General features: G+C 45.7%; 1 protein-coding gene across 10 annotated transcripts in view; it reads left to right on the top strand.

Annotated features, from left to right (window-relative positions):
- Positions 1 to 21,018, top strand: part of MTSS1 (MTSS I-BAR domain containing 1) — a 161,103-nt gene that overhangs the window by 115,736 nt on the left and 24,349 nt on the right. For 6 of the 10 annotated variants that reach the window (XM_087447469.1, XM_014787973.2, XM_087447465.1 and 3 more), the window contains 4 exons: positions 7,673 to 7,757; positions 9,976 to 10,067; positions 11,249 to 11,323; positions 15,574 to 15,585. In XM_087447469.1, the coding sequence (XP_087303595.1) occupies positions 7,673 to 7,757; positions 9,976 to 10,067; positions 11,249 to 11,323; positions 15,574 to 15,585 (264 nt within the window). The remainder of the gene's footprint in view (positions 1 to 7,672; positions 7,758 to 9,975; positions 10,068 to 11,248; positions 11,324 to 15,573; positions 15,586 to 21,018) is intronic. The other 4 variants (XM_087447466.1, XM_004431079.3, XM_004431078.3 and 1 more) reach the window with 1 other exon arrangement.

Genomic DNA, 21,018 nt, shown 5'->3' on the forward strand with positions numbered 1-21,018 from the left:
AGAAAGATAAGATAGAAGCAAATTGCTTTTAAAAAAATATTGCCATCAAATTAGGTATGAATGAAGCCATTGTAAAAGATTGGGGACAGCAACAACAAAAAATACTCAGATTGTTTCACAAGAAGCCCAAACTGGAAATCAGAGGTGATGCACTTTGGGTTTGATGTATACCCACAAAGGCGACATGAAACACTGTTGGTTATACTCATTTTTGTAGTACAGTCATCAACACTTGAGTCTAAGCAAGTTAGGCCCTTGCCGAGGTCACAGAGCTGGCGAATAGAGGAGCTGGGCTTTGAATCCACGTTGTCTGACTTCAGAGCTGAGCTCTTAACCGTTCAGCTCTACTGCTTTTCCTTTTGATCCTCATGCTAATTTGGGAGATGGCAAGGAGCTTGTGCCAGGACTCCAGATTAGCCGTGATGAGAATGCTCTGCTGCTGAAACTCTGTGGCTTGCAGGCTGCGTAGGGTCTGCGTATCACCCAAGTACATGTCAAGGAGGAGAGAGTATGGGATGCAGCTGCTAAGGAGCCCCCAGGACTCTTTTGGGTGTCAATGGGGGAGGGGAGAGGGTCGCTTACCTCAACAGGTAAGATTTGGTGTGGATGAAACAGGTGCATTTTGGAAAAAGATTCCTGATAAAATATGTCACGGGGTGGAGGGGGGACCTACAGTCGTATGTGATACGTCTGTATGTTTGGCAGTTATGTGCCTGGGAACCACCACTGCCACCTCTCTTAGATCTTGTAAATTTATAACCAAGTGGGTGCAATAAGCGATTTCACGGGTTCGCGTGCAGCAGGAGAGAGCGCCTATGGGATTAGGTTTGTGTGGCGCCTGTTCAGTGTCCGGTGTCACAGATCTTCAGAAACACTTTGGGGCTGACAGTGTATCTCTGGCTGGTGTCCAGATAGAAGACGCGAGCTGCTGAGTGATTTGAAGTCACTTTCTTACTCGGCTGCCCCTTCCTCCTCCAAGCTCTTATTAGTCTCACGAAGGAGCTCTTCCTACCACACGGACGGTGTGGGTCTTCTGCGCCTAAAATCCTGCCTAACGAGGGCCTCTTGGGCTCCCTTTCATAGTTGTTTGGATATTTCTGATATTTTAGACTTGAGCATAAGCTGCCTCTGGTTGAATGAATGTGTCCCTAAGGCTGGCAGGGAGGGAGTTTGTGCTTGTTACTTTGTGGAGAGGGTCAGTTGTGTTTTGAAATTAACGTTTTTTTAACGGCCAGTGGAATGTTTTCTTCATTAGACAGACAGGAGTCGCCTATTGCTCTGTGCTTATGAAGCTTGGCTAGGCAGCAAGCTTAATAGCTTTTCAGAGCTGCTGCGACGTGTGTTCGCGAGGCTGCTGCTGTCAGTTGTGGCTTCGCGATGCCCGGTGCCAGAATCAGCGACCCCTCCCTATGGGAGAAGGACGCGTGTTCCCCTAGGCCAGTGGTTCTCAACAGGGGCGATTTTGCTCCCAGGAGACGTTTGGCAGTGTCTGGAGACATTTCTGGTCCTCATGACTTGGGGTGTGGTACTGGCATCTAGAGGGTAAAGGCCAGGGATGCTGTGGAACCTCCTACAGTGCACAGGACAGCCTACAACAAAGAGTGATCTGGTCCAGACTGTCAGCAGTGCTGAGGTTGAGAGACCCTGCAGCAGGTGACTGTGCTGTCCCTCTGAACCCCTCTCCTGCCAAGGTTTCAGAGAGCATTCTCCTGTCCAGCAGTTCTGACCCCTAATTAGCGTTCCAACAACATTAGCCCCCAGAGGGGCCGCCGTGATGCACAGTGACTTGCTGTAGCCGTGCGCTTCTACCCAGGCGCTTCTTAAATCTTGCTTCCTCCAGCCCTTCCCCCTCCTGCCTCAGAAGCCGGGCTTCGCAGAATGGCTTTTCAGCCCTTGCTCGCCACCTGTGCACTGAGACCCTCATGACAGCCTGTCCATTAGTCCCCCACTGTGTGGGGAGATGGAAGCCGCCTGCAAATGAGGCATGGAGGGATGGGACAATGCCGCTTGACGGATGCCGCTGTCTCTCCCCTCTGCAAAGCCACCGTGGCAAGTGGCAGTCTGAAGGATGTAGCCATGTTGGACTTTTGGGGTGGGGGAACGACAGTGGCTCAGTGGCTCCTTATTTTCCCCCCAACCTCCCCAAAATAAGCGTTAAACAGTGTGTATCTGTTTGTGACTTTAATGTCTCTCTTTGTGCTCGGTTGGGAATGTCTCCAGCTTGTCGTACTGGGAAAGAGCTTTTTGGTATCAGTTAAAGCAGGGCTGGGGTTGCAGCTCTATCACTTCCCAGCCCTGTGGCCCTCAGCAAGTTCGTTGACCCTCCTGAACTCCAGTTTTTCCATTTTTAAAATGAGGACAATAATCCCTACCTCATAGGGTTGCTGCAAAGATTGCGTTCCCTGCACCATTTGATAGGTATCCCCTAACCGTCTGCTGGCCCCTCAAGGGCCAGGCCCTTGTCCTCCCCATCTCTGGAATCACTTTAATCCTTGCTGCACGGAGGATATTTAGTACGGGGTGCATTGCCTCCCCCCAAAAGATACGTTGAACTCCTAACCCCGGTACCTGTGAATGTGACCTTATTTGGACATAAGGTCTTTGCAGATGTAATCAAGTTAAGATGAGGTCATTAGGGTGGGCCCTAATCCAATATGACTGGTGTCTTTCTAAGAGGAGAGAAATTTAGACACGGACCCACGCAGAGAGGAGAAGGCCTTCGTGTGTCTCACGTGAAGACAGACAAGCGCAGGGACGCAGCCGCGGGAAGACAGAGGCAGAGGCTGGAGTGGTGCAGCTACGAGCCAAGGATTGCTGCAACCACCCGAAGCTGGGAGAGGCCGGGAAGGAGTCTCCCCTGCAGGTTTCAGAGGGAGCGTGGCCCGTCGGTTTTAGACTTCTAGCCTCCCGATCTGTGAGACAATAAATTTTGGTTGTTTTAAACCAACCAGTTTGGGGCAGTGTGTTATGCTGCCCTAGGAAACTAATATAATACTCAGTAAACATTTGTGGAATTTGTAAGTGTCATTTGCAAAACACATAGTATTCTACCCCAGCATTTATGCCTGTTGGTCGAGCCTCTGGACTTGATATTTCTTTCTTTCCACTGATTGTCTCCTTTGCAGATCATCCAGTTTAGATCACTGACTGATGCTTGTTATGGGAGAAAGTTCTTACATGTATCACATTGAAAAGAATTGAGATTTTTGCCATAAAGTATATTTGCATCCCTCAGCAGTGAGTGACAGACTGGCATTTCTTTTAGCAACGGAGTGATTCCTGGTTCTAGGAGGAAGCACGAGAGGCCGTTGTACCCTTCCTCTTCCTTTCAGCTGGCAAGAAACAAAACCAAATTAAAGTGGCTTTAAAAATAAGGAAATGTATACTCTTGCAGAACAGGAGCCCAAGGACCAGAGGGAGAGCAGGCTCTGGGTGTGTTAATTTGGCAGCTCAGTGAGGTCACTGGGCACTCAGGCTCTTCCTGTCTGAAGGATGGGCTTCATCCTAAGGCAGGTGTCCCCATGGCCGTAGATGGCCGACTGCAGCAGGAGGGCAGCCTGCTTCTTGTTCGTGTCCTGTGGGGGCTCTCTGGTGTGTTGATCTTAAGATCAGGGAAATTTTCCCCAGAGGCCTTTCCAACAACCTTCTCTCCATCTTTGTCCCATCCCCAAACCAGCCACTGCCGAAGGGGATGGAATTAAATCGTTGGCCCAGACTAACCATCTGAGGATGAATGGATGCTGGAGAGTCGACCACAGTGCCCCTCTACACTCTCCAAATTAGCAACTCGTACGCATCTCTGGGGGGCAGAATAGTGACCTCCCAAAGATGTCCTCATCCCAGGAACCTGTGAATATGTTACCATAGTACATGGCAAAAGAGACTTGGCAAATGTGATTCAGTTAAGGATCTTGAGATGGGGAGGTTATCCTGGATTACCAAGGTGGGTCTGGTACAATCACAAGGGTTTTTAGAAGAAGAAGAAAGGAGGACCAGAGTCAGAGAAGATGTGAGGACAGAAGCAGAGGTCAGAGAAGAGACAAGATGCTACATCACTGGCTTTGAAGATGGAGGAAGGGGCCCTAAGCAAAGGAATGCAGGCCGTCTCTAGAAGCTGGAAAAGACAAGGGAACAGATTCTCACCTAGAGCCTCCAGAAAGAACGGAGCCTTCCTGACACCTTGATTTTAGCCTGATGAAACTGATTTTTGACTTCTGACTTCCAGAACTGTAAGATAATAAATGTGTGTTGCTTTAAGCCACTAAGTTTGTGGTAATTTATTACAGCAGCAATGGGAAACAAATACACCATTGTTTTTCTAGGCTGACCTTGAATCAGTATAGACCTTTTCTAAGATAATAAGAATCTCATATTTATTTTGAATCTTCTATAGTAGATATAGTAATCTTCTATAGAAGATACACAAATATTTATGGGTTAAAAAAAAAGACAAACCCAGCCCCTGGTCTCGCCTCCAGGTATAGCCAGACTGGGTATGCTCTCAAAATGATAAATGTTGCTTCCTTCGTTCAGCAGCAGTGCTGGGTACAGGGAATATAGAAACAAGTAGATCTTGTCCTCACTCACAAGCGCTGAGTGTGTCTCAGCCAGCCATTTGATTCCATAAATATTCTCAGTGTCAAGTTGGAGCTTTTCCAGATGTCTGCTCTGCTCTGTCTGTAGCTAAAGCCAGTTTCCTCTGAAGCTTTTTCAAACCTGCTGATTTTTTTTTTTTTTTTTAAGTTTTAGCAAGGGTCAGGAAGAGCATAAGACATTGTTAAGCACAACCACAGATAGAGCTATTTTTAGGGTGCTCCATGTTGCCGAGATCAGCAGTCATGCTAACGGATGGGCCCCATGAGACACTGCTGTTGGGAAGTTTTCTCTGCAGTTCTTTCTTTCCTCCCCTCTCAGGGCTTCCTGTGCTGTGTGGAGCACATGCGGCAAGTTTAGAAACTGCTTGTTATCCTACTGTAGCTCAGCTGTTTCTGGAAAGCCTTGGGCTTTCCTGAGGATGATAAATGACCAGTGGCAATCTATGGAAAATATCTGGTAAGGTAACAAATAATGGAGCAGGGAAACGGGGCGAGGGAACTGAGCTTTGAGGTGACCTTTTCCGACCGTAGAATTCTGTCTTGAGGAAACGGAGGCAGGGGTATCAAAGAAGCAACTCGCTGTCACTTAGCCCTCTGTAGTAACTTAGCAAGGATCGGAGCTCTGTCCCCTGGTAGCTGTTCAACAGTGGTAGGCTCAAGAAGCAAAATTTGAGAGCTGGGCTGTAAAACCCTAACACCCATAATAGTGTGTAGATAAGTAAGTTTAGCAGAATGTTCTAGGCTCTGGGCTCTGCCCCTTCCCATCTCCCTTTGTCTGTAATAGGTGCCATATGCCAAGTGGTTAAATGCATAGACTCTGGAGGTTCATTCTGGGTTGGAATCTCACTTAATAGCAGTGTGACCGTGGAGAAATGATGTAAGGCCCTATCCATAAAATGGGGATGATAATAGTACCAGCACAGCTGGGAGTGTTGTGAGGATTAAATGAGTTTGTGTGTGCAAAGCATTTACCCAGGGCCCAGCACATCCTAAGCTGTCTGCAAATGACTCACCTTCCTGTGACCTTCAACATCGCTCACCAGCATTTCAGATGACTGCATGCTGTTCCACTGCATGGCTCTGTTCTATGGTTTATTTAACCTGCTCCCTTTAATGGAAATTTGTTTCTAGTTTTTACTGTTGTAAACAACATTTCCATGACTATTCTCATAGCTAAGGATTTGCTCTCCTTAATTGTTTCCTCCAGTTAAATTTCTAGGAGTGGAATTGCTGGGTCAAAGGGGGGGATTGTTTTTAATTGATTGTTGTTAGATGCTACCAAATTTTCCACCAGAAAAGTACTAGTTTACACTCCTACCAGCAGCGAATGAGTGTGCCCATTTCATTGCGTGGCCAGGTTATTAACTTTTAATCAAATGAAGGCCCAGGAAAAATTGGAGATATTTCCCTGGGGATAAAGTGTTCCTCATCTTTGCTTATAAGCAATAAAAGCTTAAGAGAACCTGAAGAGAGAACGTCCAGAGGTGAGCTGCTTGTGTGAAAACAGCGCCCTCTACTGGTTTTCTGTGGTGGAGGGGTGTGAGCTGCGGTGGTCGGCGATGCTGAGGTGGTCATTCCTGAGAGCGGCTGCAGGTGCCAGCAGCTGAGGAGCAGCATTTTACAAACACTTCCAGCCGTTTAAACAATCAGCCTCGGGTGACCTTTAGTTCTTGCTTAGGTTCTTTTACAGCAGTGCTTCTCAGCTGGGGTGCTTTGCTCCCCAGGGAACACTTGGTACTGTCTGGAGACATTTTTGGATGTCACAAATTGGGGGCTGCTACTGACTTTTAGGTAGAGCCCAGGGATGCTGCCAAACATCCTACAATGCACGGGACAGGCCCCCAACAAAGAGTCATCCGGCCGATGTGTCAATAGTGTTAAGGCTGGGAAACCCTGTTGTAGACGAATGGAAGAATCGCTCTAGAAGGCTACTCTTTTCAGACTAAAATATAGAAATATTAATATATAATATATGTCACTATTATGACTATTCTTCGTGGTTCTAGAAATCTGTTTTTCAGAATAAAACGGAAAATAGGTAGAACTGAAGCACCAGATTGGCATTTCTAGAAGAGAAGGCAGAGGGGAAAATACAGCCCTTACTAATATCACAAGTACTAATAAGGGAGGAAATTTTTTTCCTGTTAACTGGACTTGGCTGAACCTGCCATATGTTCCTGTGGCTTTCCCTTGAAGGCCTTCTCCATTCAAAATAGTGCTTTATTTGACACTTTCCCCCTGATTTCACAAGCCCCAGTGCTTTACGAACATTTATAATTGTGTTTCCCCATGCTCGGTACAGAATTACCATCTGTAGTTACAGTTTGCTCCCCCTGCCCCATGCCCGAGTAAGTGCTGACTCAAGCATTGCTACTAAGAGGAGGAAGGAAGGGAGATTCAAAAATAATCTTAGAAAAGGGTGTGCCTGAGGGGAAAAGTATAACAAGAATTTCAAGAAAATCACACTGTGTTGCAGCTTACCTCGACCTTTGCTGAGTCTGAGGACCTCTTTCAGTGGCTTACCCAAAACCATTAAAAATATATCTTATTTCATTTTGCTTTAGCCTTGTTATTCTCTGAATTACTTGTATTCTAGAATGTGTCTTGAAACAATTAGCTGGGGTGGCCTTATTAGCTGTTCTAAATAATACTAAGAGGATTTGGGAGAAGTGGGGGCAGGGATCAAAACTACAGCTTTTCCCTAAATATCGGATGGTATTTTGATCATCTTCCTTGGAACATATTTTTCAGACTATAGGTCATGACCCAGGAGTGGGTTGTAAAATCAGTTTCTGGGTCACAATCAGCATTTAAAAAAAACAGATGGAATAGAAAATATTAGAGGGTATTGTATATAGTAAAGGTAACTTTCATTCTGGTGCTTATATAAAAATATGTCACTATACATATGTATTTATGTGTGTGTGTGTGCATGATGAGAAGTTGGAAAGGCGGTGGCTTAGGTTTGACAACATAGTGAAATCTGGCTTGTTTTTAAACTCTTCCATTCTCCTTTAAAGATCTCAGTGATTCCCACTTGTCTCCTGGCCTCACCTTTGCCTCTGTTGCTTTTTCAGGTGCCACCAGGGAGATTGGCTCTGCCCTCACCAGGATGTGCATGAGACACAGAAGCATAGAAGCCAAACTGAGGCAGTTTTCGAGGTGAGGAGCGTATTTCACCCAGATCTCAGACACCCTTGCTGATTTCAGATTAAGGAAGAAGTGAGATGTACCATAACTCGCCTTCAGCAGCACTGGTTTCCCCATAGCATTTAAATCCCCACAACCCATCTCTCAGCCCATCACTCTGCTCACTCATTGGACTAGTATTTGCTGGGCATCTGCTACATGCCAGGCATTGGTCTGGGCACTGGGGATACAGTGGACATCGAGATGACCTGGGTCCCTGCCCTCGTGGAGCCTGCACTCCCTTCGGGATCTTCTCTGTGCTCCTGTGTATGACTCCTCACCTCCTTCAGTGTAAGGAGGGGTACATCCTGCTGAGGCCTCCCCCGCCCCCGGCAGGAGCATCTTAAAGAGGAGCCGTGGTACTGGAGAGTGAGGGGGTCAATGCTGTCCTGTCACCCGGGACAGGTGCTCCTTCTAGACCCACTGTGGAGGACAGTGGTAGCTCAGAGAGCCCTCCTCAGTGCCAGCCTCTTGTCTGTTTCACAGCGTCCAGAATGGGTAGAACGGCAATGGCTGGCATGGGGATATGGAGTCTCCAGCGTTCAGATGTGGATGGACATTCCTCCAGGCAGATCAGCATAATTCAGCAGTTTCACACTGTTCTGCTTTATGAATTGCAAGTTGTATAAGTGGCCGCCAAAGTGAAATCTCTCTGACCCTCTTGGCAGGGCCACCGAGGGAGGTGGCAGAGCATAGTGGGAAGTGCCTAGTCTGGGAGGCAGCCAGGCCTGGGTTTGAATCCTGGGCTGGCCGCTCATGTGCTGTAATCTTGGGCTAAGACCTCAGCCCCTGTAAAATGGGCATGAGAATCTCTAAAGGTTCTTGTGAAAATTAATGTCCACACAGCAGACGGCGCCTGCTGTGGTGGGTGATGAAATCTAGCTTCCTTCTCTCCCCTCACCCCTGAATGGTGCTCCCCAGCTCACCCCAGATGGTGCTCCACAGCTCACCCCTGATGGTGCTCCCCAGCTCACACAGGGTCCCCTCTCACACACGTCATCTTGTTTTATTCTTGGGCCAGACCTGTGGCATCTCACCATTTTAGTGGTGAAGAGACACCAATTCAACAGCCACTGCCTATTGTGTACCAACTGTGTGCCAGGCCCTGTCTTAGGAATATAGTGGGAATAGGACCACTTCCTACTGAGTAACCCATTGAATAAACCTGCTAGAATGTCAGGCGGTGATAAATGTCCTGAGTAGAAATACACAGGACAGGGAATGGGTGGCGGCTGTTTGACATGGGGCAGTTAAACAGTGTCTCTGTTCAGAAGAAAGCTTTGAACAGAGACCTGGAAAAAGTGAGGGAGTGAGCTGTGTTGATGGCTGGAGGAAGCATATGCGAGGGCAGGGAACTGCAAATATACCCTGATAAGAAAAGGGGGAAGTTGTACCAAGAACTTGAAGATGAAAAAGCAGTCTGAGAACACCTTCTTAGTAGTTCTTGCTGATGGGATTCAAGCAATTCACAAGCATTTTCTAATTTTTCTACAATATCTCTATAATGTAGGAAAAGGCCAATTTTTCTTCCATTGCACAGTCAAAAAACCTTGGATTCCATGACTTGTGTGATTCCTCTTTGTGGGGATCCACCTTTCCACGTGTCTAAACGTGGTCTGTTTGGGAGACTGCACAAAATGAAGGGATGTACCTGCAGATTTCTTCACCCCTCTGATCCAGAAGCTGGCAATCCAGCGTCTCTTTCTCTAGGCTGTCCACAGTGAGTCTACATTCATGACTTATAATCCTGAATGCACATCAGAATCATGTGGGTCTTTTAAAAAAAATAGTAATCTTGGGGACCCAACCTCGAAGTTCCTATTAGATGTGGGGTGAGGCCCAGGTGTCTTCACCTTTTTAAGCTCTCCAGGTGCTTCTGTTGTGCAGCCAGATGGATGACCCCACTGGTCTGCCACCTTGATTGTTCATACGAGCACGGGAATATAAACGGGGCAAATGAGAAGAGAGGTCGCTCCAGCCAGTCACGGTGACAGCTTCTTAACAGTCGTTGGAAAGCGTCCTGAGAACAAGGTTGTTACAAAATTGGGGGATTGGGATGTGAGCTTGGGCTTGGTATGCTGCCTTGTCTTGCTTCAGGTAACTGTGATTGAGGTATGTTCTGACAACCAAATGTAAATCTTAACAGAATACATCTGCTTAATTTCTCCTTTTCTTTCTCTTTTGGTACAAGCGCTTTGATTGACTGTCTGATAAACCCGCTTCAGGAACAGATGGAAGAGTGGAAGAAAGTGGCCAACCAGCTGGATAAAGACCACGCGAAAGGTAGGGGCCAAGTCGCCTGACGCATAATAGCATCAGGTGGGATGTTGCCGCTGCTGCCTGGCACTTCTGCCGGGTTTATTGGTGTCACCCTAAGACGCCGCTCAGGCCCCACTTCTCCTGTGGACGCTTCAGTGTTGGAGGATAAGGAGTCAGAAGCCCATCACAGGACTCAGTGCTGGTTTTTTTGGCATGAAACATCACTCAGCAGCTGAGAGCCTGATTGCTCGGTGGCATTAACTGTGATCAGCTGAGTTAAAAGTGAATTCTAATGGCAGGCTTAAATGCCAAAGATTCATACTTAAGGCGTTTCAGCACATTTTGAAAACTAAACCTTTAATGATATGAGCTAACCCTGGGTCTCTTGCCCAGAACTGGCCATTCTCTTTGCATACGCCTTCCACTAATGGTCTCAGTACCTCATGTGCCAGGCTCTGGGGACAGAGTGGTCCAGACAGACGCCACCCCTGTCTGTCATCCTGGAGCCAAAGGGTGGGGGTGCTGGCGATGTGGAAGTGTCAGAGGTGATTGTTGTTTCAGATGTCCACATCTGAGTGATGGAGATGCCAGCAACAGAAATGGGCAGTCCTGGAGGGGGTGTGCACTGGAGGGGAGAGGAAGTGGTTGTCGGGGGGATGTGGTGCGTGTGGGCTGTCCCTCCTCGGTGTCCACAGCTTCCAGCCTCACTATTAATGTGAAAGAAGGGCAGCAGGGCCTTTCCCCATTTTTTCCCGCATGGTCTGGTTTCTCCTGCTGTCGTCTGAGGTGCTCTTTTCTGAATTGTAACATCTGGCCAGCGTCTTGCCACATGGGTTCTTCTTTGAGTGAAGCACTGTGGATTTGGGCCTTGGGAAAGGAGATCATATTGAAAGTATTTCTTGATGCTTGAGCTGAGAAATTGTGAATTTTTCCTTTTTAGTAAAATATTCCCAAATGATGTCTTTCCTCAAAGCCGGTAGAGGTGAACACTTTAGAAAAGACCATAGTGCATTTTGTTGTTTTTCATGTTAATTAACCCCTTTGCTATAAAATGTCGTCATGAGATTTTTATCATATCGTATTCTGATAAAGCTATTTATTTCATGTCATAGTTGATGCTTTCTGTGATGGAAGTAATGGCTCTTCCTGAAATATTTTCTGTGGAGCAAAGTGGTAAAATTATTCAATATTCTGCTTTCTCTTAGAATATAAGAAAGCTCGCCAAGAGATAAAAAAGAAGTCCTCAGATACACTGAAACTGCAGAAGAAAGCAAAAAAAGGTAACTCGACAAATTCTGTCGTTAATAGTGTTACTTTGGGAAAATGAACATGTGTTTGACTGGTCTTTGAAGCAGAAAGTGTTCAGACTTCCTTACATATGACGGCCCTGGAGAACAGATAGGAGCAAATAGAGTCTATCTGAATTAAACTTCTCAAGTGCAGGATATCTATTAATTTGAGGCCTTTGCAAAGTTGTACTTGACTTGTTCCCTCCCCCCACCTTTGTCTCCAAAATTTGACAGTTTCCATGCCTATTGTGCGTTGTAATGAAACCCATAAATTTCTTGGAAGCCTTGGAATAATGCATAAAAGCCTTTATGCAAATGTTCTATAGTAATTATTACAGAAATTATGTCATTTTCTCCTCCATGTTCCACAGCCTATAATCTCTGAAAGCCTTTATTAAGTCTTGTGTGAATGTTAGAAATGGCTCAGTGGGGGCCGGGAGTCACTGCTGTGTAGGGAGATTTTTCATGGTGTTCATGAGGGTGGGAGCTCGATAAGGAAGATCAGACGGGTGCAAGATGTCCCTCCTCCCCGCTTATTGTCGTGCACAAACCAATTCGCTGTCAGGTTTGTGACCCAGCTCTGCTCTTCTAGCGTGGACTGGGAGTTTGAAGAGAAAAATCTAGTCACGTCTACTTTGCAAGCATTCGTAACATTTTACTAAGAACCAAAATGTAGGGACTTGAACTTGAGAAGATGACATTCCTTCCAGACTATTCTTCTTGATGCCAAGATTTTGAATTTGCTGTATTGCAACTGAAAATGGGTTTTTTTTCCCCCATCAGGCTGCTCTATGTTTAGTGTTTGTTTGGGACCACCTTTTTAGGTAGAAATCCCCAAAACAAAATTTTCTCTTTCCTAAATAAGCAGTTCTCATTTGGAATTAAAAGAAAATACCTTTGGAGGGATGGAATGGTTTAGTGGAAAGGGAGAGAAACAGGACAAAATTTTTAAGCTTTGACATTTCTTTTTTTTTTTTTTTTTTTTAAAGATTTTATTTATTTATTTTTTCCCCCCAAAGCCCCAGTAGATAGTTGTATGTCATAGCTGCACATCCTTCTAGTTGCTGTATGTGGGACTCGGCCTCAGGATGGACGGAGAAGTGGTGCCTCGGTACGCGCCCGGGATCTGAACCCGGGCCACCAGCATTGGAGCGCATGCACTTAACCACCAAGCCACGGGGCTGGCCCCTAAGCTTTGACATTTCTAAAAAATATTCCCCCAGTTCTTATAAAAACCAGAAGACCATTTCAAGATAAAGGCAGCAGAATTTTCACCCGTGATCAGATCTTCTGTTAGTATTGGCCTCAGTTGTTTGTTCTGGATGTGTTTTTCTGGTCTTGATGCTTCTCAAATTTATATTCTAACTAGGGCACCCTGGGAGCTAGCATTTGACACATAACAGGGTTTACAGCCAGTAACACTTTAGTGAGTCTAGAGGTAAATGTTTATAAATAAAACTGCCACCGTGTTCCATCAAATCTGAGGTCCCATGGAAGAACAGGCTGGTAAAAATTTGGAGCTGAACTCCACCTAATTGACAGCTTGGCAGCTTTGAGATAGGAAAGATTAATGGGTTTGGGGGCAGGGTCCAGGGAAGATGCTTATGGCTTGGGAAAGGTTTGGGAGTTTGGTGAAAAGGTTGAGGTAAGAAAACGTAGCTATTTTCCTTTCGCTCTTCCAGAGTTCTCCTTTTAGAGGCCTTAAGTTCTTGGCTGCAGTGATAATCCTTTTATCTGAATTCTGCATGGAGGCAGAAACAGTCCTCGTCTGTCACTCAAAGTCACTGGCATTGTCCAGTTAGCAGAATTTGTACCTACAGGGGAAGTCTGATAGGTTGATTGCAGTGCAACACAAAAGGAAGTTTCTGGCAATTAGACTTGCCCAGCACTGGCTCAGGCTGCCTAGAGAGGATAACGAGCTTCCTATCAAGGTGCCAGATAGAAAGATTCAGGATGCTTGGTGGGCTGGACTATGCAACATGAAGAGATACTTCTGGTCCTGGGACTCGGGAATAATTGGCATTTAGTTGTGAGATTTCTTGGGGTACTTGGCTCTAAAGGCTGGGAGAATGGAGGCTGTGATCAGGGGTTTCTGAAGCACTCATCTTTTCAGCCCCAACCACAGTCTCTGGCACCATATCCTTTCCAGCAAGGTGGCTGTGATGGTGTACTTATGTCTGCAAGCCAAGTCAGATCAGTAGCTTGGAATGTTACAGATGATTTTCTAGTTACTCCAGGGTACAACCAGAAAACGTTTTTTATTTCTTTCCTTTATAGAAAAGTTTTTTCTAAAATATGTAAGTGCATTTTCTTTTGACCAAGTGCTCACATTTTTATATTTCCGGGGTGAATGGAGCCTTCTAGAAGGTACCAGAGTCATCATTCTGAGTGAATGTTTGTTATGGAGTGCTCTTCCGGAAGATGTGTGGCCTGAGAATGGACTAGAAACACTACAAGTTAAGGGTGGGAAGAAGTCTGGTTATTTGAGGCTTCCAGTTATTTTGGGTCTGGTTAGCTGAAGTTTCCCTTTTTGCTAGGACACTTCTCCATCTGTTTTATCTCCTTCAAGTGGTAGCTTCCTGGATTCTTGGCTTATAAAGTCTTAGTAATTCCTTCTGAGATTTACATCATGTATTAGAATGGACAAATGCTTTGGATACATTTTTTTTTTGGTCCTGATAGAGCTGAATCTGATTTATACAGCCAAATAATCACTTCCTTTTAAATATGTTTTCAGGAAATTAGCAAGCAGCTTTCTGCCACGCCTTTTTCAAAAATTGTGATCTTTGGTCTAAAACTTCTCCTGACTCTCCTTTTCAAAATTTCAAATGCCTTTGTCCATTTCAGCATGGCTTTAGCACTGCCCTTGACATAGGCAGACACACGGGATGTAATTTTTGTGTGTAACTAATTTACCTTAATTCTCTGTGGATATCACCTTTTGTCACATGCTGTATCTGACTCTTCTTACTATGCTATAGAGAGTGGTAATTTGTCATCTAGAGGTATTTAAATATTACCATCAAAAAAACTTCTAATGGTTTTTTGGTTTTGATTAGATTTTATCTCAAAACCATTTTAAAACAAGTTGGCATATGTGCCAGCTGTGGGTGTATGTACCTATTTTTGTGGAAGGCAGGCTGACTGAACACTAGGAGTAAACGCTAGGCAGAGAGTTGGGGGCTGGAGAGATGGTCCTCCCCCTCTGAGAAGTTCCAGGCTAGTGCGTAGGGTCAGGGGCATGGGGCAGAGCCAGCCGTTGACAGGTGACGGGGACGGGACAAAGGCAGCAGCGGGAAGATGAGGAAGTGATGTGGAGGTGACCCCATAGCCCCAAGCTCTGCATGGCGTCTCTTGAGCCCTCTCCCTGCTATATGCTGTCAGCTCCTGGCCTTCGGGGTAAGGGGTCCTGGATTCGGCCATAACCTGACTGGGGGAAGTAAGAGAGGGTTAGATGTGGGAAACATTTTATGTTGTTTGCCGACTTTTGCCACTTTACAGTACAAAGTCAGCAGCCTTATTTCTCATTTAATTAACTTCCATATTATTATTAATTTAAATTAAAAAATTAATAATGATAAAACTTTCTGTTTCAATCTTTAACTATTAAAAGTCTATCAGGCACTTTCTTTGAGAGAGAGAACTGAAGCGTTTTAGTATGTTAACCCTTGAGCCTGACATTTATGTAGTCAAATCTATCATTTTTTACCAGAGGCTGCAAAGCTAGTATTATAAACCTAATAAACAGACTCACAGAGTTCCAGACTAGCATATTATTTACTAATATACTAAAATGTTAAGTCCTCTGATTTTTTTTCCATTTTCACCCCACCGTGAACTTTGTATCCTAGGTTTTCCTAGTTACTTTCTAGTTACGATAAATTATACTTGAAAGGTTTTTTTGTTAAAGCGTTTTACTTGGCTTCTTGTGGGAATATATTCCTCATCTCTCTTTTTATAAACCTTGCTTATTCTCTAGGGATGATGATTCCTAACTAGGAAGGTTTCTGTTTAGATGAGAAGAAAAGAATATTAGCAAGTCAGGAAGCAAAGGTGGATGTGCAGCTCTCAGTGAATGTGGGTTTAATTGCCCTAATATAAAATTCCGGGGCAAGCCATGGACTGTTTAACACATGAAAGAAAGGTAGGACTGCTGCTCGAATACCAGTTTGACTTTATTATTTTCCTTTTTGTGTCAATTGTGTATCCTGCACTTTCTCACCGTGCGCCCCCCCTGCCAGTGGACGCTCTCGGTAAGTCTACCATCCCAAAATTTCTGGTGGCTGGTCACGGTGTGGTCCTTGCTGTGGGCTTTCCGTGGGTGTCCAGACCTATGCTAGTTGCCCAAGTTTTCCTGCCAGCTCAGAACAATCAATTGTGCCTATAAATTTCCATAACTTTAAGAAAATTGTGTGTGTGTGTGTGTGTTTCGATCATTTTCTTTCTTTGATGTTTGGCCCTTTAAAGGGTTGGTGCAACATTCTAAGTGCCTTTGCATCCTTGTAATTCAGTATTAGACTCAGGGAAAGAAGAAATACAGAGTGACTCAAACCCTCCTTTCCAGAGGAAATAAATATGTTTATACATATATATGGCTAAGTATATATGTATGTGTGTATTTATATCACAAACAGAACATGTGGAGCTACACTAAATAACTCCTCAAAATAATCCCCAAATTGGATTTGGTTGTATTAAGCTTGCAAAATATCTTTGTCTCCCCAGGACCATAAAGTTCTTTCCAAAACGAATAATTCATTAAAAAAAAAAAAAAGAACTAAAGTATTTCTTATTTCAGCAGAGTTTATGAAATGTTTCATTTCAAAGATATCAAATCTTCAAATTCAATAATCAAAATGATTCTTCTTGACTAAATGTTGAACCTCATTCTGTGGGTGATTTTGCTACTAAACCTTCCAATCGCTTTTGGAGTCTTGTGGCTGTCCCTCTGTCTCGGAGAGGTCTGTCTGTGAGGTGTCCGTGTGGTTTATCTCGCCTGAGTGTGCCCCGTGTTCTCTGAGCATTTTCACTGAACAGCTCCAGAGAGGTTTCTGAATTGGATTTTGTTATCTACAACAAACACAAACTGCACAGGTCTCCCCTGACAGGTGGGGGCAGGATAGCCCACGGTCGTGGGGGACACAGCTGTACCTCTGCTTCCCCTCATGGTGACATTGGGCTAGTTGTCCCCGAACTTTAAAAATGACGATCCTTTCCAGTCCTCAGTGTTGTGGTTATGAAACAGCTTGAACAGTTGTTAGTTTACCTTTGGAAGGAAGGTAAGACAGCCACTTTTTTTACTTATTGTAATAAAATTCATGTAATGTAAACTTCGCCATTTTAACCATTTTAAAGTGTACATTTCAGTGGCTTTTAGTCCATTCACAATGTTGTGCACCCATCACCACTATCTAATTTCAGAACCTTTTCATCACCCCCAAAAGATACTCCCTGCCTTTGACTCCATTCTCCCTGCCCCCAGCCCCTGACAGCCATTCCTCTGCTTTCTGTCTCTAGGGATTTGCCTATTCTAGACATTTCATATGAAGGGAAGTGGACAATCTGTGGCCTTTGTAGGACACAGAGTTCTACTAGAGCCTTTGCTGAGAGCCTGGAGTGAGTCAGTCTATGGAGTAAACGGGACATTTTACTTGTTTTAAATGATGGACAGGAGGGTTAGGATGAATGAAGAAGCCACACGGCTTTTTGCTCTGTAACTTAGATTCTGCTCATCTTAGTCAGGAAAAATCTCCACAGGCCCCTCTAGTTCTCTCTTGCCAGGGCTCATTCACAGGGCTAAGCCACAATGACATATAATAAATAGCAGTGAACTTGGGTATAAAGACATAGGGAAGTTCCATGGTTTGAAGCCCTCATAAATTTTTTTTTACAAGTTTTAGATCATTTTTGAGCCTGGACTTCTATATTTTAACAAAGTTTCATTGGTAGTTAAAATGTTCTGGTTTAACAAGAGAAAAAAAAAAAAATATATATATATATCCATGGAACTCTCCTTTGGTCTAGTTAGAAGGCTTTACCTTGAACCCCAGGTCCCTGTGTAAGCAATGGCTGGGGCCTCCACAGGGAAGGGATTTATAGCTCAATAAAATGGGTCGAGCCAGGGTACAATGCTCCCTCAAGGATTTGGGACTCTGGTGGAAGCAAACCAACTAGTTTAATTTGGTGTGCTCAGCTGGGATGGGTGTGTAGAGGGTGTAGCAATGGGGCCGAGAGGAAGTAACCCAGCCAAGCTTGGGGTGGGAGGTGATAATGAGGAAGATGGAAAGGGGTCAGCAGGTAGAACATGGGGAGAGAGATGTTCACGGTAGAGGGGACAGCGTGTGCCTGGACATGGCTGTCACCATTTAGATGGGGGCTCCAAGGATGGCCATGCACAGAGGGGCGCCCTGAGGGCAAGTGTGTATGATGCCCTAAGTCAGCTTTCGGGGGGCTGTTAGTCCTACCACAGGTGGACTGTGCACATATGAGAACCACAGTGACCCCCACTGCTCAACCTCAGCGACCTGCCTCTAGAAGGTTCTATCACTGGGCCTATTTCTGCTTGACTACCCCAAACTCGAGTAAACTTCTCCTCCCATCATCCATCCTTTCTTACGTGCCAAGAAAGGAAAAAGCCTGTGCACTGCTGAATCCTTTTCATAGTGCACAGTGGTTCATGCGTCCCTGGCCACGTCAGGCGTATGCAGACGTCCCCCTATGTGTTTCTTCTGTGCTTACAGAACTGGCAGAAACCACTCTCAGAATGTCCCTGAAACCTGCAGTCAATGAGTGGATTGTTCTTCCTGCCTCAGTGGTAAAAACCGAGTGTGTCTGGGTCCCTCCAACCACCTCTTTTGGTTTTTGAAAGGAATAGTATAGGAGCCCCCTTCCCCAGAGGGAATTCCACCTAAAAATCTAAAATCTGAGCTATGTGTTAGTGGGTCGCCTGGCTCTCTTGCCCAGCACAAGGCAGAGGCTCCTTTGCCCTGTTCCTACTGCCAAGTAGAAGAGGCCAGGAAGAAACAGATGGACTGCTCAGAAGGTGGTGTGGCCGGTACAAGGAGACCTGTGGGACAGTGGACCATGTCTGTCGTGGGTGTGCCTCCAGAAGTTGTCAGGAGTTGCTGGGCCACTGGGCCGCTGGAGTCAGGATGGAGCTGAGACTGGCCCACTCTATTGTTTCTGGCGATCCAGGTTTCCAGACCCTGCCCTGGAAGGGAGGTGGCAACACCTAGAAATCTCCTCTGAATATTTTCCACAGTCACTTCCCCAACTAGTGCTTGTTAGCTGTCTGCAAAGTGACAACTAAAATAATGATCTTTCCTAAATACTGTGGTAAGGTGGCAGGAGGTTCCGGCCTCCTGCCCGGAGTTCCAGGCTGCCTTTCTCACCCACATTTGCACTCGCTCCTGTGGGGATCCCTGCGGGGGTGTTGATGGCCACACCAGTGCAAATGGTGGAAGTGTACTTCGGGCCTAGACGGATGATTGTTCTCTGTGGGAACTCAAGCTGGAAAAGTTCCTCTGAAGTCAGGAGTGGCTCTAAATGCAGACAGGTGATGGCTTCGGCCTTGAGAGGTTGTCCACTCGCAGCCCTGTGATCTTTCTGGGCATTTCGATACAACAGTAACACAGCGGGCAAGATTGTTGAGTCACTACCTCATTGCAGGCTTGGGAAAGGCATTATAGGAGCGTGCATGTTTAATTATGCAGGAAATAATTGAATGGGTACAAGTCTTAATGGGAAACCTGAGTGAGGTGGACAGGGAAGGACTCTTTAATAATGAGTGTGCATTAGAGAGTCACAGTGTGACATATGTTTTGGCCCTGGGAAACCCCAGACAGAGCAGTCAGATGAGTGAGGAGGGAGAAGGGAGCAGCCAGCCCTGCAAGGCTGCTCCCAGTGCTGGCGGGCTGATGGGGAAAAGCATGCCAAAGGGGCAGCCCAATTCCTTCCATCTTAGTGGAAGCAGGAATGGTAGAATTTTACTTTTTAGAACTCATGTGACATTCAGGAAACTGTTCCTGACTGTGATCAGTAGAGACGCTGGAATTTAACCCTGGAAGCTTCTGCAAAGTGCTATTGCATTTGAGATGAAAGCATGTCGTCCTCGGAAGCTGGGGGATTCATTAGCCATATGTCATAACTGAGAATTCTAGGTAAAAACAGGCCAAAGAGATCCACCGGAGGCCCAGAGCTGCGAACTCCCTTCCTCTGCAGAACTGGTCTCTGGGAAAGCCTCACCCGACACAGTTCATCGAGTGCCTGCCTGGGACTCGGGTTGCAATGGCTGAATCCAGAAGCTGAACCAAACACCTTGAAATGTCCCTGTTCACAGTGAGACTGGTGTCAAGGTGTGGGGCACCTGGCTTCCCTGTGGCTGCATTCAGAAGCCAAGGAGGAGATATTTACAGTGGGGGAGGGGAGGGGAGGGCACAGCAGGAGCCCAGTGCTTTTCTCAGCATTAATTTTGACCAAATACGAAAAGGCAGAGTATTTAAAGGACAACTTGCTTGCAGTATTGATTCCTGGCACAATATGGTTTTTATGTACCCAGAGAACACTAAATGGATGGTGCGGTGCATGACAGAATGTTTTCAGGGCGAATTGATTCACATCTGGTGCCTCTCTTTCATTCATGAACATTCTCCATGACTACTGCAGACGAGCTCTGTGAAGCAAGCATGTCTTCATTCATTCAGGAAATAGGTATGAAGAACCTCCTCTGTGCCTCCCTGTTGGTGGCTGAGGAGGCAAAAGTAGTCTCCACCCTCAGGTTGTCCCCAGGATGGCAAAGGCGTTTATGTCCTTCCATCCATTCTCTGACACCAACTGGGTGACTACAGTTAAATTCAGTTCTGACACTAACTACTCAGAGTTAGTGTAGACCCCACAGGCTAAGGGCTCAGTCCCACAAGACTTCCTCCATTTCAGTCGCCAGCCACAAGTAGCCCCAGGCTACTCGCACTTCTGCCTGGCCAACCTCAAATTCAAGGTTTCCTTTGAAGTCCCTTCAAGTTTGATAATTCTTTAGAATGACTCACAGAACTCAGGAAAAGCACCATACGGTCACGTACCACATGATGACGTTTTGGTCAACAACGGACCGCATATATGATGGTGGTCCCATAAGATTAGTACCATACAGCCTAGGTGTGTAATAGGCTACACCATCTGGGTTTGTGTAAGTACATTCTTGATGTTTGCACAGCAACAAAATCACCTAACGATGCGTTTCTCAGAATGTATCTCCATCGTTGAGCGATGCATGACTGTACTTAGGACAATTACCAGTTTATTGTAAAGGATACAAATGAACACCCAGGTGAAGAGATACAGTGGGTGTCAAGGTGGCGTGGTGATGGGTGCAGAGCTTCCATGCCCTCCCCAGGCGCACTACCCTCCCAACACATCGATATATTCACCAACCAGGAAGCTTGCTGTTCAGGAGTTTTTATCCAGGCTTCATTGTGTAGGCATGATTGGTGAAATCATTGGCCATTGGTGATTGAATTCAAACCCCAGCCCCTCTCCCTCTCTAGAGGTTAGGGATTGGGGCCAAAAGTTCCAACCCTCTAATCATGTGGTTGGGGCAACCATCCCCCATCCTATATCTCTCCAGCTTCCTCTCCCCTCCACTGAGTCGCCTCGTTGGCATAACAAAGACGCGTCTACAGGTCAGGAAG

This window comes from Ceratotherium simum, chromosome 23 (genome assembly GCF_057802395.1).
Source record: "Ceratotherium simum simum isolate JZ-2026a chromosome 23, ASM5780239v1, whole genome shotgun sequence".
NCBI classification, from domain to species: Eukaryota; Metazoa; Chordata; class Mammalia; order Perissodactyla; family Rhinocerotidae; genus Ceratotherium; species Ceratotherium simum.